The sequence below is a fragment of the Phyllobates terribilis genome, unplaced genomic scaffold (genome assembly GCF_046119375.1).
Source record: "Phyllobates terribilis strain yellow unplaced genomic scaffold, ASM4611937v1 Scaffold_6__1_contigs__length_29720123, whole genome shotgun sequence".
NCBI classification, from domain to species: Eukaryota; Metazoa; Chordata; class Amphibia; order Anura; family Dendrobatidae; genus Phyllobates; species Phyllobates terribilis.
The window spans coordinates 2,717,997-2,745,118 of record NW_027362766.1 but is presented as its reverse complement, the minus strand read 5'-3'; the positions used below and the strand labels follow the sequence as shown (position 1 = coordinate 2,745,118).

Genomic DNA, 27,122 nt, shown 5'->3' with positions numbered 1-27,122 from the left:
CAGGAGACACTGCTGCACTATAAGTCTATACAGGAGCTGACACTGAGGACAGGGTAATGGTAAAGAGCAGGAGACACTGCTGCACTATAAGTCTATACAGGAGCTGACACTGAGGACAGGGTAATGGTAAAGAGCAGGAGACACTGCTGCACATTAAGTCTATACAGGAGCTGACACTGAGAACAGGACAATGGTAAAGAGCAGGAGACACTGCTGCACTATAAGTCTGTACAGGAGCTGACACTGAGGACAGGGTAATGGTAAAGAGCAGGAGACACTGCTGCACTATAAGTCTGTACAGGAGCTGACACTGAGGACAGGGTAATGGTAAAGAGCAGGAGACACTGCTGCACTAGTCTATACAGGAGCTTTCTATAAGCTAGGCGTGGCAATGTGTTCGGCTGTTTCCGTGAGTTGGGCGGGCCATTGTGTTCGACTGTTTCCGTTAGATGGGCGGGGCACTGTGTTCGGCTGTTTCCTTGACCTGGGCGGGACATTGTATTCGTCTGATTCCGTGAGCTGGGCGGTGCACACTGTTCGGCTGTTTCCGTGAGTTGGGTGGGGCAGTGTGTTCGGCTGTTTCCGTGCGCTGGGCGGGGCAGTGTGTTTGGCTGTTTCCGTGAGCTGGGCGGTGCACTCTGTTCGGCTGTTTCCGTGAGCTGGGCGGGGCAGTGTGTTCGGCTGTTTCTGTGCGCTGGGCGGGGCAGTGTGTTCGGCTGTTTCCGTGAGCTGGGCGGGACATTGTATTCGTCTGATTCCGTGCGCTGGGCGGGGCAGTGTGTTCGGCTGTTTCCGTGAGCTGGGCGGGTCAGTGTCTTCGGCTGTTTCCGTGAGCGGGGCGGGGCAGTATATTCGGCTGTTTCCGTACGCTGGGTGGTACCCAGTCTCCTCAGCACCACAGTCGCCGCATCCTTCTCTCGGCCTCGGCCGGGACATGAAGTGACGGCTCCGGTCGCAGCGCACACGGTCAGCATGGCGGAGATCACCAGCCTCGTCCCCAGCTTCGGTGAGTGGTCGGCAGAGGTCTGAATCCGGGATGAGGCCCCGCTGTGCTCAGTCACCATCCTACATGACGTCACTGGCCTGGTTGTTGTGATGACGTCACCAGTCCAGATGCCTAATATTCGTGACGTTATCATAACAAGTAACAACACATGTAATGGAGGGGACGTGTACGGGGTCACACACACGGGAGAGGACGTGTACGGGGTCACACACGGGAGAGGACGTGTACGGGGTCACACACGGGAGGGGACGTGTACGGGGTCACACACACACAGGAGGGGACGTGTACGGGGTCACACACACGGGAGAGGACGTGTACGGGGTCACACACGGGAGGGGACGTGTACGGGGTCACACACACGGGAGAGGACGTGTACGGGGTCACACACGGGAGAGGACGTGTACGGGGTCACACACAGGAGGTGACGTGTACGGGGTCACACACACGGGAGAGGACGTGTACGGGGTCACACACGGGAGGGGACATGTACGGGGTCACACACACGGGAGAGGACGTGTACGGGGTCACACACGGGAGGGGACGTGTACGGGGTCACACACACGGGAGGGGACATGTACGGGGTCACACACACGGGAGAGGACGTGTACGGGGTCACACACGGGAGAGGACGTGTACGGGGTCACACACAGGAGGTGACGTGTACGGGGTCACACACGGGAGAGGACGTGTACGGGGTCACACACGGGAGGGGACGTGTACGGGGTCACACACACACAGGAGGTGACGTGTACGGGGTCACACACACGGGAGAGGACGTGTACGGGGTCACACACACGGGAGAGGACGTGTACGGGGTCACACACACGGGAGAGGACGTGTACGGGGTCACACACACACGGGAGAGGACGTGTACGGGGTCACACACACACGGGAGGGGACGTGTACGGGGTCACACACACGGGAGGGGACGTGTACGGGGTCACACACACAGGAGAGGACGTGTATGGGGTCACACACACGGGAGAGGACGTGTACGGGGTCACACACACGGGAGGGGACGTGTACGGGGTCACACACACACATGGGAGGGGACGTGTACGGGGTCACACACACACATGGGAGGGGACGTGTACGGGGTCACACACACACAGGAGGGGACGTGTACGGGGTCACACACACGGGAGGGGGCGTGTACGGGGTCACACACACGGGAGGGGACGTGTACGGGGTCACACACACAGGAGGGGACGTGTATGGGGTCACACACACGGGAGGGGACATGTACGGGGTCACACACACGGGAGGGGACGTGTACGGGGTCACACACACGGGAGGGGACGTGTACGGGGTCACACACACACACGGGAGGGGACGTGTACGGGGTCACATACACACAGGAGGGGACGTGTACGGGGTCACACACACACATGGGAGGGGACGTGTGCGGGGTCACACACACACATGGGAGGGGACGTGTACGGGGTCACACACACACAGGAGGGGACGTGTACGGGGTCACACACACGGGAGGGGACGTGTACGGGGTCACACACACGGGAGGGGACGTGTACGGGGTCACACACACAGGAGGGGACGTGTATGGGGTCACACACACGGGAGAGGACGTGTACGGGGTCACACACACGGGAGGGGACGTGTACGGGGTCACACACACACGGGAGGGGACGTGTACGGGGTCACACACACGGGAGAGGACGTGTACGGGGTCACACACACGGGAGAGGACGTGTACGGGGTCACACACACGGGAGAGGACGTGTACGGGGTCACACACACGGGAGGGGACGTGTACGGGGTCACACACACACACGGGAGGGGACGTGTACGGGGTCACACACACACACGGGAGGGGACGTGTACGGGGTCACATACACACAGGAGGGGACGTGTACGGGGTCACACACACACATGGGAGGGGACGTGTACGGGGTCACAGACACACATGGGAGGGGACATGTACGGGGTCACACACACACAGGAGGGGACGTGTACGGGGTCACACACACGGGAGGGGACGTGTACGGGGTCACACACACGGGAGGGGACGTGTACGGGGTCACACACACGGGAGAGGACGTGTACGGGGTCACACACACGGGAGAGGACGTGTACGGGGTCACACACACACTGGAGGGGACGTGTACGGGGTCACACACACGGGAGGGGACGTGTACGGGGTCACACACACACGGGAGGGGACGTGTACGGGGTCACACACACACGGGAGGGGACATGTACGGGGTCACACACACGGGAGGGGACGTGTACGGGGTCACACACACGGGAGCGGACGTGTACGGTGTCACACACACACGGGAGGGGACGTGTACGGGGTCACACACACACGGGAGAGGACGTGTACGGGGTCACACACACGGGAGAGGACGTGTACGGTGTCACACACACGGGAGGGGACGTGTACGGGGTCACACACACACGGGAGAGGACGTGTACGGGGTCACACACGGGAGAGGACGTGTACGGGGTCACACACACACAGGAGGTGACGTGTACGGGGTCACACACACGGGAGAGGACGTGTACGGGGTCACACACACGGGAGAGGACGTGTACGGGGTCACACACGGGAGAGGACGTGTACGGGGTCACACACACACAGGAGGTGACGTGTACGGGGTCACACACACGGGAGAGGACGTGTACTGGGTCACACACGGGAGAGGACGTGTACGGGGTCACACACACACAGGAGGTGACGTGTACGGGGTCACACACACGGGAGAGGACGTGTACGGGGTCACACACACGGGAGAGGACGTGTACGGGGTCACACACGGGAGTGGACGTGTACGGGGTCACACACGGGAGAGGACGTGTACGGGGTCACACACACACGGGAGAGGACGTGTACGGGGTCACACACACACGGGAGGGGACGTGTACGGGGTCACACACAGGAGGTGACGTGTACGGGGTCACACACAGGAGGGGACGTGTACGGGGTCACACACACACGGGAGGGGACGTGTACGGGGTCACACACACACGGGAGGGGACGTGTACGGGGTCACACACAGGAGGGGACGTGTACGGGGTCACACACACGGGAGGGGACGTGTACGGGGTCACACACACGGGAGGGGACGTGTACGGGGTCACACACACACAGGAGGTGACGTGTACGGGGTCACACACACGGGAGAGGACGTGTACGGGGTCACACACACGGGAGGGGACGTGTACGGGGTCACACACGGGAGTGGACGTGTACGGGGTCACACACGGGAGAGGACGTGTACGGGGTCACACACACACGGGAGAGGACGTGTACGGGGTCACACACACACATGGGAGAGGACGTGTACGGGGTCACACACACAGGAGGAGACGTGTACGGGGTCACACACACGGGAGGGGACGTGTATGGGGTCACACACACGGAAGAGGACGTGTACGGGGTCACACACACGGGAGAGGACGTGTACGGGGTCACACACACACACGGGAGAGGACGTGTACGGGGTCACACACACGGGAAAGGACGTGTACGGGGTCACACACGGGAGAGGACGTGTACAGGGTCACACACACGGGAGAGGACGTGTACGGGGTCACACACACGGGAGAGGACGTGTACGGGGTCACACACACACGGGAGGGGACGTGTATGGGGTCACACACACGGGAGGGGACGTGTACGGGGTCACACACACGGGAGGGGACGTGTACGGGGTCACACACACAGGAGGGGACGTGTATGGGGTCACACACACGGGAGAGGACGTGTACGGGGTCACACACACGGGAGGGGACGTGTACGGGGTCACACACACACGGGAGGGGACGTGTACGGGGTCACACACACGGGAGAGGACGTGTACGGGGTCACACACACGGGAGAGGACGTGTACGGGGTCACACACACGGGAGAGGACATGTACGGGGTCACACACACGGGAGGGGACGTGTACGGGGTCACACACACACACGGGAGGGGACGTGTACGGGGTCACACACACACACGGGAGGGGACGTGTACGGGGTCACATACACACAGGAGGGGACGTGTACGGGGTCACACACACACATGGGAGGGGACGTGTACGGGGTCACACACACACATGGGAGGGGACGTGTACGGGGTCACACACACACATGGGAGGGGACGTGTACGGGGTCACACACACACAGGAGGGGACGTGTACGGGGTCACACACACGGGAGGGGACGTGTACGGGGTCACACACACGGGAGGGGACGTGTACGGGGTCACACACACAGGAGGGGACGTGTATGGGGTCACACACACGGGAGAGGACGTGTACGGGGTCACACACACGGGAGAGGACGTGTACGGGGTCACACACGGGAGAGGACGTGTACGAGGTCACACACACACACGGGAGAGGACGTGTACGGGGTCACACACACGGGAGAGGACGTGTACGGGGTCACACACGGGAGAGGACGTGTACGGAGTCACACACACGGGAGAGGACGTGTACGGGGTCCCACACACGGGAGAGGACGTGTACGGGGTCACCACACACGGGAGGGGACGTGTATGGGGTCACACACACGGGAGAGGACGTGTACGGGGTCACACACACGGGAGAGGACGTGTACGGGGTCACACACACACGGGAGGGGACGTGTATGGGGTCACACGCACGGGAGGGGACGTGTACGGGGTCACACACACGGGAGGGGACGTGTACGGGGTCACACACACAGGAGAGGACGTGTATGGGGTCACACACACGGGAGAGGACGTGTACGGGGTCACACACACGGGAGGGGACGTGTACGGGGTCACACACACGGGAGGGGACATGTACGGGGTCACACACACGGGAGAGGACATGTACGGGGTCACACACACGGGAGAGGACGTGTACGGGGTCACACACACGGGAGAGGACATGTACGGGGTCACACACACACACGGGAGGGGACGTGTACGGGGTCACACACACGGGAGAGGACGTGTACGGGGTCACACACACGGGAGAGGACATGTACGGGGTCACACACACACGGGAGGGGACGTGTACGGGGTCACACACACACATGGGAGGGGACGTGTACGGGGTCACACACACACACGGGAGGGGACGTGTACGGGGTCACATACACACAGGAGGGGACGTGTACGGGGTCACACACACACATGGGAGGGGACGTGTACGGGGTCACACACACACATGGGAGGGGACGTGTACGGGGTCACACACACACATGGGAGGGGACGTGTACGGGGTCACACACACACAGGAGGGGACGTGTACGGGGTCACACACACGGGAGGGGACGTGTACGGGGTCACACACACGGGAGGGGACGTGTACGGGGTCACACACACAGGAGGGGACGTGTATGGGGTCACACACACGGGAGAGGACGTGTACGGGGTCACACACACGGGAGAGGACGTGTACGGGGTCACACACGGGAGAGGACGTGTACGAGGTCACACACACGGGAGAGGACGTGTACGGGGTCACACACACGGGAGAGGACGTGTACGGGGTCACACACGGGAGAGGACGTGTACGGAGTCACACACACGGGAGAGGACGTGTACGGGGTCCCACACACGGGAGAGGACGTGTACGGGGTCACCACACACGGGAGGGGACGTGTATGGGGTCACACACACGGGAGAGGACGTGTACGGGGTCACACACACGGGAGAGGACGTGTACGGGGTCACACACACACGGGAGGGGACGTGTATGGGGTCACACGCACGGGAGGGGACGTGTACGGGGTCACACACACGGGAGGGGACGTGTACGGGGTCACACACACAGGAGAGGACGTGTATGGGGTCACACACACGGGAGAGGACGTGTACGGGGTCACACACACGGGAGGGGACGTGTACGGGGTCACACACACGGGAGGGGACATGTACGGGGTCACACACACGGGAGAGGACATGTACGGGGTCACACACACGGGAGAGGACGTGTACGGGGTCACACACACGGGAGAGGACATGTACGGGGTCACACACACACACGGGAGGGGACGTGTACGGGGTCACACACACGGGAGAGGACGTGTACGGGGTCACACACACGGGAGAGGACATGTACGGGGTCACACACACACGGGAGGGGACGTGTACGGGGTCACACACACACATGGGAGGGGACGTGTACGGGGTCACACACACACAGGAGGGGACGTGTACGGGGTCACACACACGGGAGAGGACGTGTACGGGGTCACACACGGGAGAGGACGTGTACGGAGTCACACACACGGGAGAGGACGTGTACGGGGTCACACACACGGGAGAGGACGTGTACGGGGTCACCACACACGGGAGGGGACGTGTATGGGGTCACACACACGGGAGAGGACGTGTACGGGGTCACACACACGGGAGAGGACGTGTACGGGGTCACACACACACGGGAGGGGACGTGTATGGGGTCACACGCACGGGAGGGGACGTGTACGGGGTCACACACACGGGAGGGGACGTGTACGGGGTCACACACACAGGAGAGGACGTGTATGGGGTCACACACACGGGAGAGGACGTGTACGGGGTCACACACACGGGAGGGGACGTGTACGGGGTCACACACACGGGAGGGGACATGTACGGGGTCACACACACGGGAGAGGACATGTACGGGGTCACACACACGGGAGAGGACGTGTACGGGGTCACACACACGGGAGAGGACATGTACGGGGTCACACACACGGGAGGGGACGTGTACGGGGTCACACACACGGGAGAGGACGTGTACGGGGTCACACACGGGAGAGGACATGTACGGGGTCACACACACACGGGAGGGGACGTGTACGGGGTCACACACACACATGGGAGGGGACGTGTACGGGGTCACACACACACAGGAGGGGACGTGTACGGGGTCACACACACGGGAGGGGGCGTGTACGGGGTCACACACACGGGAGGCGACGTGTACGGGGTCACACACACGGGAGGCGACGTGTACGGGGTCACACACACACAGGAGGGGACGTGTACGGGGTCACACACACACATGGGAGGGGACGTGTACGGGGTCACACACACACATGGGAGGGGACGTGTACGGGGTCACACACACACAGGAGGGGACGTGTACGGGGTCACACACACGGGAGGGGGCGTGTACGGGGTCACACACACGGGAGGGGACGTGTACGGGGTCACACACACAGGAGGGGACGTGTATGGGGTCACACACACGGGAGGGGACATGTACGGGGTCACACACACGGGAGGGGACGTGTACGGGGTCACACACACGGGAGGGGACGTGTACGGGGTCACACACACACACGGGAGGGGACGTGTACGGGGTCACATACACACAGGAGGGGACGTGTACGGGGTCACACACACACATGGGAGGGGACGTGTACGGGGTCACACACACACATGGGAGGGGACGTGTACGGGGTCACACACACACAGGAGGGGACGTGTACGGGGTCACACACACGGGAGGGGACGTGTACGGGGTCACACACACGGGAGGGGACGTGTACGGGGTCACACACACAGGAGGGGACGTGTATGGGGTCACACACACGGGAGAGGACGTGTACGGGGTCACACACACGGGAGGGGACGTGTACGGGGTCACACACACACGGGAGGGGACGTGTACGGGGTCACACACACGGGAGAGGACGTGTACGGGGTCACACACACGGGAGAGGACGTGTGCGGGGTCACACACACGGGAGAGGACGTGTACGGGGTCACACACACGGGAGGGGACGTGTACGGGGTCACACACACACACGGCAGGGGACGTGTACGGGGTCACACACACACACGGGAGGGGACGTGTACGGGGTCACATACACACAGGAGGGGACGTGTACGGGGTCACACACACACATGGGAGGGGACGTGTACGGGGTCACACACACACATGGGAGGGGACATGTACGGGGTCACACACACACAGGAGGGGACGTGTACGGGGTCACACACACGGGAGGGGACGTGTACGGGGTCACACACACGGGAGGGGACGTGTACGGGGTCACACACACGGGAGAGGACGTGTACGGGGTCACACACACGGGAGAGGACGTGTACGGGGTCACACACACACTGGAGGGGACGTGTACGGGGTCACACACACACGGGAGGGGACGTGTACGGGGTCACACACACACGGGAGGGGACATGTACGGGGTCACACACACGGGAGGGGACGTGTACGGGGTCACACACACGGGAGCGGACGTGTACGGGGTCACACACACGGGAGCGGACGTGTACGGTGTCACACACACACGGGAGGGGACGTGTACGGGGTCACACACACACGGGAGAGGACGTGTACGGGGTCACACACACGGGAGAGGACGTGTACGGTGTCACACACACGGGAGGGGACGTGTACGGGGTCACACACACACGGGAGAGGACGTGTACGGTGTCACACACACGGGAGGGGACGTGTACGGGGTCACACACACACGGGAGAGGACGTTTACGGGGTCACACACACGGGAGGGGACGTGTACGGGGTCACACATACTGGAGGGGACGGGTACGGGGTCACACACACTGGAGGGGACGTGTACGGGGTCACACACACACTGGAGGGGACGTGTACAGGGTCACACACACGGGAGAGGACGTGTACGGGGTCACACACACGGGAGAGGACGTGTACGGTGTCACACACACGGGAGGGGACGTGTACGGGGTCACACGGAAGAGGACGTGTACGGGGTCACACACACACTGGAGGGGACGTGTACGGGGTCACACACACACGGGAGAGGACGTGTACGGTGTCACACACACGGGAGGGGACGTGTACGGGGTCACACACACGGGAGGGGACGTGTACGGGGTCACACACACGGGAGAGGACGTGTACGGGGTCACACACATGGGAGAGGACGTGTACGGGGTCACACACACGGGAGGGGACGTGTACGGGGTCACACACATGGGAGAGGACGTGTACGGGGTCACACACACGGGAGAGGACGTGTACGGGGTCACACACACGGGAGAGGACGTGTACGGTGTCACACACACGGGAGAGGACGTGTACGGTGTCACACACATGGGAGGGGAGGTGTACGGGGTCACACACACACAGGAGGGGACGTGTATGGGGTCACACACACGGTAGAGGACGTGTACGGTGTCACACACACGGGAGAGGACGTGTACGGGGTCACACACACGGGAGGGGACGTGTACGGGGTCACACACACGGGAGAGGACGTGTACGGGGTTACACACACGGGAGAGGACGTGTACGGTGTCACACACACGGGAGGGGACGTGTACAGGGTCACACACACGGGAGGGGACGTGTTCGGGGTCACACACACGGGAGGGGACGTGTACGGGGTCACACACACGCGAGAGGGGACGTGTACGGGGTCACACACACAGGAGGGGACGTGTTCGGGGTCACACACGGGAGGGGACGTGTACGGGGTCACACACACGCGAGAGGGGACGTGTACGGGGTCACACACACTGGAGGGGACGTGTTCGGGGTCACACACTGGAGGGGACGTGTACGGGGTCACACACACGCGAGAGGGGACGTGTACGGGGTCACACACACAGGAGGGGACGTGTACGGGGTCACACACACGGGAGGGGACGTGTACGGGGTCACACACACGCGGGAGGGGACGTGTACGGGGTCACACACACACAGGAGAGGACGTGTACGGGGTCACACACACACACAGGAGGGGACGTGTACGGGGTCACACACACGGGAGGGGACGTGTACGGGGTCACACACACGGGAGAGGACGTGTACGGGGTCACACACACGGGAGGGGACGTGTACGGGGTCACGCACACACGGGAGGGGACGTGTATGGGGTCACAAACACCCAGTAGGGGACGTGTACGGGGTCACACACACAGGAGGGGACGTGTACGGGGTCACACACACACAGGAGGGGACGTGTACGGGGTCACACACACGGGAGGGGACGTGTACGGGGTCACACACGGGAGGGGACGTGTACGGGTTCACACACACATGGGAGGGGATGTGTACGGGGTCACACACACACAGGAGGGGACGTGTACGGTGTCACACACACGGGAGGGGACGTGTACGGGGTCACACACACACGGGAGGGGACGTGTACGGGGTCACACACACACACGGGAGGGGACGTGTACGGGGTCACAAACACACACGGGAGGGGACGTGTACGGGGTCACACACACGGGAGGGGACGTGTACGGGGTCACACACACGGGAGGAGACGTGTACGGGGTCACACACACACACGGGAGGGGACGTGTACGGGGTCACACACACAGGAGGGGACGTGTACGGGGTCACACACACACGGGAGAGGACGTTTACGGGGTCACACACACGGGAGGGGACGTGTACGGGGTCACACACACTGGAGGGGACGTGTACGGGGTCACACACACTGGAGGGGACGTGTACGGGGTCACACACACACTGGAGGGGACGTGTACAGGGTCACACACACGGGAGAGGACGTGTACGGGGTCACACACACGGGAGAGGACGTGTACGGTGTCACACACACGGGAGGGGACGTGTACGGGGTCACACGGAAGAGGACGTGTACGGGGTCACACACACACTGGAGGGGACGTGTACGGGGTCACACACACACGGGAGAGGACGTGTACGGTGTCACACACACGGGAGGGGACGTGTACGGGGTCACACACACGGGAGAGGACGTGTACGGGGTCACACACACGGGAGAGGACGTGTACGGGGTCACACACATGGGAGAGGACGTGTACGGGGTCACACACACGGGAGGGGACGTGTACGGGGTCACACACACGGGAGGGGACGTGTACGGGGTCACACGGAAGAGGACGTGTACGGGGTCACACACACACTGGAGGGGACGTGTACGGGGTCACACACACACGGGAGAGGACGTGTACGGTGTCACACACACGGGAGGGGACGTGTACGGGGTCACACACACGGGAGAGGACGTGTACGGGGTCACACACACGGGAGAGGACGTGTACGGGGTCACACACATGGGAGAGGACGTGTACGGGGTCACACACACGGGAGGGGACGTGTACGGGGTCACACACATGGGAGAGGACGTGTACGGGGTCACACACACACAGGAGGGGACGTGTACGGGGTCACACACACGGGAGAGGACGTGTACGGTGTCACACACACGGGAGGGGACGTGTACGGGGTCACACACACGGGAGAGGACGTGTACGGGGTCACACACACGGGAGAGGACGTGTACGGGGTCACACACACGGGAGGGGACGTGTACAGGGTCACACACACGGGAGGGGACGTGTTCGGGGTCACACACGGGAGGGGACGTGTACGGGGTCACACACACGCGAGAGGGGACGTGTACGGGGTCACACACACACGGGAGAGGACGTGTACGGGGTCACACACACAGGAGGGGACGTGTACGGGGTCACACACACGGGAGGGGACGTGTACGGGGTCACACACACGCGGGAGGGGACGTGTACGGGGTCACACACACACGGGAGAGGACGTGTACGGGGTCACACACACACACAGGAGGGGACGTGTACGGGGTCACACACACGGGAGGGGACGTGTACGGGGTCATACACACGGGAGAGGACGTGTACGGGGTCACACACACGGGAGGGGACGTGTACGGGGTCACGCACACACGGGAGGGGACGTGTATGGGGTCACAAACACCCAGTAGGGGACGTGTACGGGGTCACACACACAGGAGGGGACGTGTACGGGGTCACACACACACAGGAGGGGACGTGTACGGGGTCACACACACGGGAGGGGACGTGTACGGGGTCACACACGGGAGGGGACATGTACGGGTTCACACACACATGGGAGGGGATGTGTACGGGGTCACACACACACAGGAGGGGACGTGTACGGTGTCACACACACGGGAGGGGACGTGTACGGGGTCACACACACACGGGAGGGGACGTGTACGGGGTCACACACACACAGGAGGGGACGTGTACGGGGTCACACACACGGGAGAGGACGTGTACGGGGTCACACACACACACGGGAGGGGACGTGTACGGGGTCACACACACGGGAGGGGACGTGTACGGGGTCACACACACACGGGAGGGGACGTGTACGGGGTCACAAACACACACGGGAGGGGACGTGTACGGGGTCACACACACGGGAGGGGACGTGTACGGGGTCACACACACGGGAGGAGACGTGTACGGGGTCACACACACACACGGGAGGGGACGTGTACGGGGTCACACACACAGGAGGGGACGTGTACGGGGTCACACACACAGGAGGGGACGTGTACGGGGTCACACACACGGGAGGGGACGTGTACGGGGTCACACACACGGGAGGGGATGTGTACGGGGTCACACACACGGGAGGGGACGTGTACGGGGTCACACACACACACACACGGGAGGGGACGTGTACGGGGTCACACACACAGGAGGGGACGTGTACGGGGTCACACACACAGGAGGGGACGTGTACGGGGTCACACACACACAGGAGGGGACGTGTACGTGGTCACACACACACGGGAGAGGACGTGTACGGGGTCACACACACACGGGAGGGGACGTGTACGGGGTCACACACACACAGGAGGGGACGTGTACGGGGTCACACACACGGGAGGGGACGTGTACGGGGTCACACACACACAGGAGGGGAGGTGTACGGGGTCACACACACGGGAGAGGACGTGTACGGGGTCACACACACGGGAGGGGACGTGTACGTGGTCACACACACGGGAGGGGACGTGTACGGGGTCACACACACACAGGAGGGGACGTGTACGGGGTCACACACGGGAGGGGACGTGTACGGGGTCACACACACAGGAGGGGACGTGTACGGGGTCACACACACACGGGAGGGGACGTGTACGGGGTCACACACACAGGAGAGGACGTGTACGGGGTCACACACACGGGAGGGGACGTGTACGTGGTCACACACACGGGAGGGGACGTGTACGGGGTCACACACACACACAGGAGGGGACGTGTACGGGGTCACACACACACAGGAGGGGAGGTGTTCGGGGTCACACACACGGGAGGGGACGTGTACGTGGTCACACACACGGGAGGGGACGTGTACGGGGTCACACACACACAGAAGGGGATGTGTACGGGGTCACACACGGGAGGGGACGTGTACGGGGTCACACACACAGGAGGGGACGTGTACGGGGTCACACACACACGGGAGGGGACGTGTACGGGGTCACACACACGGGAGAGGACGTGTACGGGGTCACACACACAGGAGGGGACGTGTACGGGGTCACACACACACGGGAGGGGACGTGTACGGGGTCACACACAGGAGGGGACGTGTACGGGGTCACGCACACACGGGAGGGGACCTGTACGGGGTCACACACACACACGGGAGAGGACGCGTACGGGGTCACACACACGGGAGAGGACGCGTACGGGGTCACACACACGGGAGGGGATGTGTACGGGGTCACGCACACACGGGAGGGGACGTGTACGGGGTCACAAACACCCGGTAGGGGACGTGTACGGGGTCACACACACAGGAGGGGACGTGTACGGGGTCACACACACACAGGAGGGGACGTGTACGGGGTCACACACACGGGAGGGGACGTGTACGGGGCCACACACGGGAGGGGACATGTACGGGTTCACACACACACGGGAGGGGACGTGTACGGGGTCACACACACACGGGAGGGGACGTGTACGGGGTCACACACACACGGGAGAGGACGTGTACGGGGTCACACACACAGGAGGGGACGTGTACGGGGTCACACACACACGGGAGAGGACGTGTACGGGGTCACACACACAGGAGGGGACGTGTACGGGGTCACACACACGGGAGGGGACGTGTACGGGGTCACACACACGCGGGAGGGGACGTGTACGGGGTCACACACACACGGGAGAGGACGTGTACGGGGTCACACACACACGGGAGAGGACGTGTACGGTGTCACACACACGGGAGGGGACGTGTACGGGGTCACACACACGGGAGAGGACGTGTACGGGGTCACACACACGGGAGAGGACGTGTACGGGGTCACACACATGGGAGAGGACGTGTACGGGGTCACACACACGGGAGGGGACGTGTACGGGGTCACACACACGGGAGGGGACGTGTACGGGGTCACACGGAAGAGGACGTGTACGGGGTCACACACACACTGGAGGGGACGTGTACGGGGTCACACACACACGGGAGAGGACGTGTACGGTGTCACACACACGGGAGGGGACGTGTACGGGGTCACACACACGGGAGAGGACGTGTACGGGGTCACACACATGGGAGAGGACGTGTACGGGGTCACACACACGGGAGGGGACGTGTACGGGGTCACACACATGGGAGAGGACGTGTACGGGGTCACACACACACAGGAGGGGACGTGTACGGGGTCACACACACGGGAGAGGACGTGTACGGTGTCACACACACGGGAGGGGACGTGTACGGGGTCACACACACGGGAGAGGACGTGTACGGGGTCACACACACGGGAGAGGACGTGTACGGGGTCACACACACGGGAGGGGACGTGTACAGGGTCACACACACGGGAGGGGACGTGTTCGGGGTCACACACGGGAGGGGACGTGTACGGGGTCACACACACGCGAGAGGGGACGTGTACGGGGTCACACACACACGGGAGAGGACGTGTACGGGGTCACACACACAGGAGGGGACGTGTACGGGGTCACACACACGGGAGGGGACGTGTACGGGGTCACACACACGCGGGAGGGGACGTGTACGGGGTCACACACACACGGGAGAGGACGTGTACGGGGTCACACACACACACAGGAGGGGACGTGTACGGGGTCACACACACGGGAGGGGACGTGTACGGGGTCATACACACGGGAGAGGACGTGTACGGGGTCACACACACGGGAGGGGACGTGTACGGGGTCACGCACACACGGGAGGGGACGTGTATGGGGTCACAAACACCCAGTAGGGGACGTGTACGGGGTCACACACACAGGAGGGGACGTGTACGGGGTCACACACACACAGGAGGGGACGTGTACGGGGTCACACACACGGGAGGGGACGTGTACGGGGTCACACACGGGAGGGGACATGTACGGTTTCACACACACATGGGAGGGGATGTGTACGGGGTCACACACACACAGGAGGGGACGTGTACGGTGTCACACACACGGGAGGGGACGTGTACGGGGTCACACACACACGGGAGGGGACGTGTACGGGGTCACACACACACAGGAGGGGACGTGTACGGGGTCACACACACGGGAGAGGACGTGTACGGGGTCACACACACACACGGGAGGGGACGTGTACGGGGTCACACACACGGGAGGGGACGTGTACGGGGTCACACACACACGGGAGGGGACGTGTACGGGGTCACAAACACACACGGGAGGGGACGTGTACGGGGTCACACACACGGGAGGGGACGTGTACGGGGTCACACACACGGGAGGAGACGTGTACGGGGTCACACACACACACGGGAGGGGACGTGTACGGGGTCACACACACAGGAGGGGACGTGTACGGGGTCACACACACAGGAGGGGACGTGTACGGGGTCACACACACGGGAGGGGACGTGTACGGGGTCACACACACGGGAGGGGATGTGTACGGGGTCACACACACGGGAGGGGACGTGTACGGGGTCACACACACACACACACGGGAGGGGACGTGTACGGCGTCACACACACAGGAGGGGACGTGTACGGGGTCACACACACAGGAGGGGACGTGTACGGGGTCACACACACACAGGAGGGGACGTGTACGTGGTCACACACACACGGGAGAGGACGTGTACGGGGTCACACACACACGGGAGGGGACGTGTACGGGGTCACACACACACAGGAGGGGACGTGTACGGGGTCACACACACGGGAGGGGACGTGTACGGGGTCACACACACACAGGAGGGGAGGTGTACGGGGTCACACACACGGGAGAGGACGTGTACGGGGTCACACACACGGGAGGGGACGTGTACGTGGTCACACACACGGGAGGGGACGTGTACGGGGTCACACACACACAGGAGGGGACGTGTACGGGGTCACACACGGGAGGGGACGTGTACGGGGTCACACACACAGGAGGGGACGTGTACGGGGTCACACACACACGGGAGGGGACGTGTACGGGGTCACACACACAGGAGAGGACGTGTACGGGGTCACACACACACAGGAGGGGACGTGTACGGGGTCACACACACACAGGAGGGGAGGTGTTCGGGGTCACACACACGGGAGGGGACGTGTACGTGGTCACACACACGGGAGGGGACGTGTACGGGGTCACACACACACAGAAGGGGATGTGTACGGGGTCACACACGGGAGGGGACGTGTACGGGGTCACACACACAGGAGGGGACGTGTACGGGGTCACACACACACGGGAGGGGACGTGTACGGGGTCACACACACGGGAGAGGACGTGTACGGGGTCACACACACAGGAGGGGACGTGTACGGGGTCACACACACACGGGAGGGGACGTGTACGGGGTCACACACAGGAGGGGACGTGTACGGGGTCACGCACACACGGGAGGGGACCTGTACGGGGTCACACACACACACGGGAGAGGACGCGTACGGGGTCACACACACGGGAGAGGACGCGTACGGGGTCACACACACGGGAGGGGATGTGTACGGGGTCACGCACACACGGGAGGGGACGTGTACGGGGTCACAAACACCCGGTAGGGGACGTGTACGGGGTCACACACACAGGAGGGGACGTGTACGGGGTCACACACACACAGGAGGGGACGTGTACGGGGTCACACACACGGGAGGGGACGTGTACGGGGCCACACACGGGAGGGGACATGTACGGGTTCACACACACACGGGAGGGGACGTGTACGGGGTCACACACACACGGGAGGGGACGTGTACGGGGTCACACACACGGGAGGGGACGTGTACGGGGTCACAAACACACACGGGAGGGGACGTGTACGGGGTCACACACACACGGGAGAGGACGTGTACGGGGTCACACACACACGGGAGGGGACGTGTACGGGGTCACACACACACAGGACGGGACGTGTACGGGGTCACACACACGGGAGGGGACGTGTACGGGGTCACACACACACGGGAGAGGACGTGTACGGGGTCACACACGGGAGGGGACGTGTACGGGGTCACACACACACACGGGAGGGGACGTGTACGGCATCACACACACACACGGGAGGGGACGTGTACTGGGTCACAAACACACACGGGAGGGGATGTGTACGGGGTCACACACACGGGAGGGGACGTGTACGGGGTCAAACACACACACGGGAGGGGACGTGTACGGGGTCACACACACGGGAGGGGACGTGTACGGGGTCACACACACGGGAGGGGACGTGTACGGGGTCACACACACACGGGAGGGGACGTGTACGGGGTCACACACACACGGGAGGGGACGTGTACGGGGTCACACACACACGGGAGGGGACGTGTACGGGGTCACACACACACGGGAGTGGACGTGTACGGGGTCACACACACGGGAGGGGACGTGTACGGGGTCACACACACAGGAGGGGACGTGTACGGGGTCACACACACAGGAGGGGACGTGTACGGGGTCACACACACAGGAGGGGACGTGTACGGGGTCACACACACGGGAGGGGACGTGTACGGGGTCACACACACGGGAGGGGACGTGTACGGGGTCACACACACGGGAGGGGACGTGTACAGGGTCACACACACACACGGGAGAGGACGTGTACGGGGTCACACACACGGGAGGAGACGTGTATGGGGTCACACACGGGAGGGGACATGTACGGGTTCACACACACATGGGAGGGGACGTGTACGGGGTCACACACACACAGGAGGGGACGTGTACGGGGTCACACACACGGGAGGGGACGTGTACGGGGTCACACACACACACGGGAGGGGACTTGTACGGGGTCACACACACGGGAGGAGACGTGTACGGGGTCACACACACACGGGAGAGGACGTGTACGGGGTCACACACACACGGGAGGGGACGTGTACGGGGTCACACACACACGGGAGGGGACGTGTACGGGGTCACACACACACACGGGAGGGGACGTGTACGGGGTCACACACACACACGGGAGGGGACGTGTACGGGGTCACACACACGGGAGGGGACGTGTACGGGGTCACACACACGGGAGGGGACGTGTACGGGGTCACACACACGGGAGGAGACGTGTACGGGGTCACACACACACACGGGAGGGGACGTGTACGGGGTCACACACACAGGAGGGGACGTGTACGGGGTCACACACACAGGAGGGGACGTGTACGGGGTCACACACACGGGAGGGGACGTGTACGGGGTCACACACACGGGAGGGGATGTGTACGGGGTCACACACACGGGAGGGGACGTGTACGGGGTCACACACACGGGAGGGGAAGTGTACGGGGTCACACACACGGGAGGGGACGTGTACGGGGTCACACACACGGGAGGGGACGTGTACGGGGTCACACACACGGGAGGGGATGTGTACGGGGTCACACACACGGGAGGGGACGTGTACGGGGTCACACACACGGGAGGGGATGTGTACGGGGTCACACACACGGTAGGGGACGTGTACGGGGTCACACACACAGGAGGGACGTGTACGGGGCCACACACACAGGAGGGGACGTGTACGGGGTCACACACACACAGGAGGGGACGTGTACGTGGTCACACACACACGGGAGGGGACGTGTACGGGGTCACACACACACGGGAGGGGACGTGTACGTGGTCACACACACGGGAGGGGACGTGTACGGGGTCACACACACACAGGAGGGGACGTGTACGGGGTCACACACACACGGGAGGGGACGTGTACGTGGTCACACACACGGGAGGGGACGTGTACGGGGTCACGCACACACGGGAGGGGACGTGTACGGGGTCACACACACACGGGAGAGGACGTGTACGGGGACACACACACAGGAGGGGACGTGTACGGGGTCACACACACAGGAGGGGACGTGTACGGGGACACACACACAGGAGGGGACGTGTACGGGGTCACACACACGGGAGGGGACGTGTACGGGGACACACACACAGGAGGGGACGTGTACGGGGTCACACACACACGGGAGGGGACGTGTACGTGGTCACACACACGGGAGGGGACGTGTACGGGGTCACACACACACAGGAGGGGACGTGTACGGGGTCACACACACACGGGAGGGGACGTGTACGTGGTCACACACACGGGAGGGGACGTGTACGGGGTCACGCACACACGGGAGGGGACGTGTACCGGGTCACACACACACAGGAGGGGACGTGTACGGGGTCACACACGGGAGGGGACGTGTACGGGGTCACACACACACAGGAGGGGACGTGTACGGGGTCACACACGGGAGAGCACGTGTACGGGGTCACACACACAGGAGGGGACGTGTACGGGTTCACACACGGGAGGGGACGTGTACGGGGTCACACACACAGGAGGGGACGTGTACGGGGTCACACACACACGGGAGGGGACGTGCACGGGGTCACACACACACGGGAGGGGACGTGTACGGGGTCACACACACAGGAGGGGACGTGTACAGGGTCTCACACACAGGAGGGGACGTGTACGGGGTCACACACACGGGAGGGGACGTGTACGGGGTCACGCACACACGGGAGGGGTCGTGTACGGGGTCACACACACACAGGAGGGGACGTATACGGGGTCACACACACACGGGAGGGGACGTGTACGGGGTCACACACACACGGGAGAAGACGTGTACGGGGTCACACACACGGGAGAGGACGTGTACGGGGTCACACACACAGGAGGGGACGTGTACGGGGTCACACACACACACACAGGAGGGGACGTGTACGGGGTCACACACAGGACGGGACGTGTACAGGGTCACGCACACACGGGAGGGGACGTGTACGGGGTCACACACACACACGGGAGAGGACGCGTACGGGGTCACACACACGGGAGCTGACGTGTACGGGGTCACACACACGGGAGGGGATGTGTACGGGGTCACGCACACACGGGAGGGGACGTGTACGGGGTCACAAACACCCGGTAGGGGACGTGTACGGGGTCACACACACAGGAGGGGACGTGTACGGGGTCACACACACACAGGAGGGGACGTGTACGGGGTCACACACACGGGAGGGGACGTGTACGGGGCCACACACGGGAGGGGACGTGTACGGGGTCACACACACAGACGGGAGGGGACGTGTACGGGGTCACACACACACACGGGAGGGGACGTGTACGGGGTCACAAACACACACGGGAGGGGACGTGTACGGGGTCACACACACACGGGAGGGGACGTGTACGGGGTCACACACACACGGGAGAGGACGTGTACGGGGTCACACACACACGGGAGGGGACGTGTACGGGGTCACACACACACACGGGAGGGGACGTGTACGGGGTCACACACACACACGGGAGGGGACGTGTACTGGGTCACAAACACACACGGGAGGGGATGTGTACGGGGTCACACACACGGGAGGGGACGTGTACGGGGTCACACACACACACGGGAGGGGACGTGTACGGGGTCACACACACACACGGGAGGGGACGTGTACGGGGTCACACACACGGGAGGGGACGTGTACGGGGTCACACACACACGGGAGGGGACGTGTACGGGGTCACACACACACGGGAGGGGACGTGTACGGGGTCACACACACACGGGAGGGGACGTGTACGGGGTCACACACACACGGGAGGGGACGTGTACGGGGTCACACACACACGGGAGAGGACGTGTACGGGGTCACACACACGGGAGGGGACGTGTACGGGGTCACACACACAGGAGGGGACGTGTACGGGGTCACACACACAGGAGGGGACGTGTACGGGGTCACACACACAGGAGGGGACGTGTACGGGGTCACACACACGGGAGGGGACGTGTACGGGGTCACACACACGGGAGGGGACGTGTACGGGGTCACACACACGGGAGGGGACGTGTACGGGGTCACACAGACACACGGGAGAGGACGTGTACGGGGTCACACACACGGGAGGAGACGTGTACGGGGTCACACACACACACGGGAGAGGACGTGTACGGGGTCACACACACGGGAGAGGACGTGTACGGGGTCACACACAAGGGAGGGGACGTGTACGGGGTCACGCACACACGGGAGGGGACGTGTATGGGGTCACAAACACCCAGTAGGGGACGTGTACGGGGTCACACACACAGGAGGGGACGTGTACGGGGTCACACACACATGGGAGGGGACGTGTACGGGGTCACACACACACAGGAGGGGACGTGTACGGGGTTACACACACGGGAGGGGACGTGTACGGGGTCACACACACACATGGGAGGGGACTTGTACGGGGTCACACACACGGGAGGAGACGTGTACGGGGTCACACACACACGGGAGAGGACGTGTACGGGGTCACACACACGGGAGGAGACGTGTACGGGGTCACACACACACACGGGAGAGGACGTGTACGGGGTCACACACACGGGAGAGGACGTGTACGGGGTCAAACACACGGGAGGGGACGTGTACGGGGTCACGCACACACGGGAGGGGACGTGTACGGGGTCACAAACACCCAGTAGGGGACGTGTACGGGGTCACACACACAGGAGGGGACGTGTACGGGGTCACACACACACAGGAGGGGACGTGTACGGGGTCACACACACGGGAGGGGACGTGTACGGGGTCAAACACGGGAGGGGACATGTACGGGTTCACACACACATGGGAGGGGACGTGTACGGGGTCACACACATGGGAGGGGACGTGTACGGGGTCACACACATGGGAGGGGACGTGTACGGGGTCACACACACGGGAGGGGACGTCTACGGGGTCACACACACGGGAGGAGACGTGTACGGGGTCACACACACACACGGGAGGGGACGTGTACGGGGTCACACACACAGGAGGGGACGTGTACGGGGTCACACACACAGGAGGGGACGTGTACGGGGACACACACACGGGAGGGGACGTGTACGGGGTCACACACACGGGAGGGGATGTGTACGGGGTCACACACACGGGAGGGGACGTGTACGGGGTCACACACACACACGGTAGGGGACGTGTACGGGGTCACACACACAGGAGGGACGTGTACGGGGTCACACACACAGGAGGGGACGTGTACGGGGTCACACACACACAGGAGGGGACGTGTACGTGGTCACACACACACGGGAGGGGACGTGTACGGGGTCACACACACACAGGAGGGGACGTGTACGGGGTCACACACACACGGGAGGGGACGTGTACGTGGTCACACACACGGGAGGGGACGTGTACGGGGTCACACACACACAGGAGGGGACGTGTACGGGGTCACACACACACGGGAGGGGACGTGTACGTGGTCACACACACGGGAGGGGACGTGTACGGGGTCACGCACACACGGGAGGGGACGTGTACCGGGTCACACACACACAGGAGGGGACGTGTACGGGGTCACACACGGGAGGGGACGTGTACGGGGTCACACACACACAGGAGGGGACGTGTACGGGGTCACACACGGGAGAGCACGTGTACGGGGTCACACACACAGGAGGGGACGTGTACGGGGTCACACACGGGAGGGGACGTGTACGGGGTCACACACACAGGAGGGGACGTGTACGGGGTCACACACACACGGGAGGGGACGTGCACGGGGTCACACACACACGGGAGGGGACGTGTACGGGGTCACACACACAGGAGGGGACGTGTACAGGGTCTCACACACAGGAGGGGACGTGTACGGGGTCACACACACGGGAGGGGACGTGTACGGGGTCACGCACACACGGGAGGGGTCGTGTACGGGGTCACACACACACAGGAGGGGACGTATACGGGGTCACACACACACGGGAGGGGACGTGTACGGGGTCACACACACACGGGAGAAGACGTGTACGGGGTCACACACACGGGAGAGGACGTGTACGGGGTCACACACACAGGAGGGGACGTGTACGGGGTCACACACACACAGGAGGGGACGTGTACGGGGTCACACACACGGGAGGGGACGTGTACGGGGCCACACACGGGAGGGGACGTGTACGGGGTCACACACACAGACGGGAAGGGACGTGTACGGGGTCACACACACACACGGGAGGGGACGTGTACGGGGTCACAAACACACACGCGAGGGGACGTGTACGGGGTCACACACACACGGGAGGGGACGTGTACGGGGTCACACACACACGGGAGAGGACGTGTACGGGGTCACACACACACGGGAGGGGACGTGTACGGGGTCACACACACACACGGGAGGGGACGTGTACGGGGTCACACACACACACACGGGAGGGGACGTGTACTGGGTCACAAACACACACGGGAGGGGACGTGTACTGGGTCACAAACACACACGGGAGGGGATGTGTACGGGGTCACACACACGGGAGGGGACGTGTACGGGGTCACACACACACGGGAGGGGACGTGTACGGGGTCACACACACACGGGAGGGGACGTGTACGGGGTCACACACACACGGGAGGGGACGTGTACGGGGTCACACACACGGGAGGGGACGTGTACGGGGTCACACACACACGGGAGGGGACGTGTACGGGGTCACACACACACACGGGAGAGGACGTGTACGGGGTCACACACACACACGGGAGGGGACGTGTACGGGGTCACACACACACACGGGAGGGGACGTGTACGGGGTCACACACACGGGAGGGGACGTGTACGGGGTCACACACACACGGGAGGGGACGTGTACGGGGTCACACACACACGGGAGGGGACGTGTACGGGGTCACACACACGGGAGAGGACGTGTACGGGGTCACACACACGGGAGGGGACGTGTACGGGGTCACACACACAGGAGGGGACGTGTACGGGGTCACACACACAGGAGGGGACGTGTACGGGGTCACACACACGGGAGGGGACGTGTACGGGGTCACACACACGGGAGGGGACGTGTACGGGGTCACACACACGGGAGGGGACGTGTACGGGGTCACACAGACACACGGGAGAGGACGTGTACGGGGTCACACACACGGGAGGAGACGTGTACGGGGTCACACACACACACGGGAGAGGACGTGTACGGGGTCACACACACGGGAGAGGACGTGTACGGGGTCACACACAAGGGAGGGGACGTGTACGGGGTCACGCACACACGGGAGAGGACGTGTATGGGGTCACAAACACCCAGTAGGGGACGTGTACGGGGTCACACACACAGGAGGGGACGTGTACGGGGTCACACACACATGGGAGGGGACGTGTACGGGGTCACACACACACAGGAGGGGACGTGTACGGGGTTACACACACGGGAGGGGACGTGTACGGGGTCACACACACACACGGGAGGGGACTTGTACGGGGTCACACACACGGGAGGAGACGTGTACGGGGTCACACACACACGGGAGAGGACGTGTACGGGGTCACACACACGGGAGGGGACGTGTACGGGGTCACACACACGGGAGAGGACGTGTACGGGGTCAAACACACGGGAGGGGACGTGTACGGGGTCACGCACACACGGGAGGGGACGTGTACGGGGTCACAAACACCCTGTAGGGGACGTGTATGGGGTCACACACACAGGAGGGGACGTGTACGGGGTCACACACACACAGGAGGGGACGTGTACGGGGTCACACACACGGGAGGGGACGTGTACGGGGTCAAACACGGGAGGGGACATGTACGGGTTCACACACACATGGGAGGGGACGTGTACGGGGTCACACACATGGGAGGGGACGTGTACGGGGTCACACACACGGGAGGGGACGTGTACGGGGTCACACACACACACGGGAGGGGACTTGTACGGGGTCACACACACGGGAGGGGACGTGTACGGGGTCAAACACGGGAGGGGACATGTACGGGTTCACACACACATGGGAGGGGACGTGTACGGGGTCACACACATGGGAGGGGACGTGTACGGGGTCACACACATGGGAGGGGACGTGTACGGGGTCACACACACGGGAGGGGACGTGTACGGGGTCACACACACGGGAGGGGACTTGTACGGGGTCACACACGGGAGGAGACGTGTACGGGGTCACACACACACGGGAGAGGACGTGTACGGGGTCACACACACACGGGAGGGGACGTGTACGGGGTCACACACACACGGGAGGGGATGTGTACGGGGTCACACACACACGGGAGGGGACGTGTACGGGGTCACACACACACGGGAGAGGACGTGTACGGGGTCACACACACACGGGAGGGGACGTGTACGGGGTCACACACACACACGGGAGGGGACGTGTACGGGGTCACACACACACACGGGAGGGGACGTGTACTGGGTCACAAACACACACGGGAGGGGATGTGTACGGGGTCACACACACGGGAGGGGACGTGTACGGGGTCAAACACACACACGGGAGGGGACGTGTACGGGGTCACACACACGGGAGGGGACGTGTACGGGGTCACACACACGGGAGGGGACGTGTACGGGGTCACACACACACGGGAGGGGACGTGTACGGGGTCACACACACACGGGAGGGGACGTGTACGGGGTCACACACACACGGGAGGGGACGTGTACGGGGTCACACACACACGGGAGGGGACGTGTACGGGGTCACACACACACGGGAGTGGACGTGTACGGGGTCACACACACAGGAGGGGACGTGTACGGGGTCACACACACAGGAGGGGACGTGTACGGGGTCACACACACAGGAGGGGACGTGTACGGGGTCACACACACGGGAGGGGACGTGTACGGGGTCACACACACGGGAGGGGACGTGTACGGGGTCACACACACGGGAGGGGACGTGTACAGGGTCACACACACACACGGGAGAGGACGTGTACGGGGTCACACACACGGGAGGAGACGTGTACGGGGTCACACACGGGAGGGGACATGTACGGGTTCACACACACATGGGAGGGGACGTGTACGGGGTCACACACACACAGGAGGGGACGTGTACGGGGTCACACACACGGGAGGGGACGTGTACGGGGTCACACACACACACGGGAG

At 63.4% G+C, this 27,122-nt stretch overlaps 1 protein-coding gene across 2 annotated transcripts in view; it reads left to right on the top strand.

The window, feature by feature from the left end:
- The first annotated feature begins 818 nt into the window (after positions 1 to 818).
- Positions 819 to 27,122, top strand: part of SYT11 (synaptotagmin 11) — a 91,492-nt gene continuing 65,188 nt past the window's right edge. For both annotated transcript variants that reach the window (XM_073637257.1, XM_073637256.1), the window contains exon 1: positions 819 to 1,006. In XM_073637257.1, the coding sequence (XP_073493358.1) occupies positions 973 to 1,006 (34 nt within the window). In that variant the 5' untranslated portion in view covers positions 819 to 972. The remainder of the gene's footprint in view (positions 1,007 to 27,122) is intronic.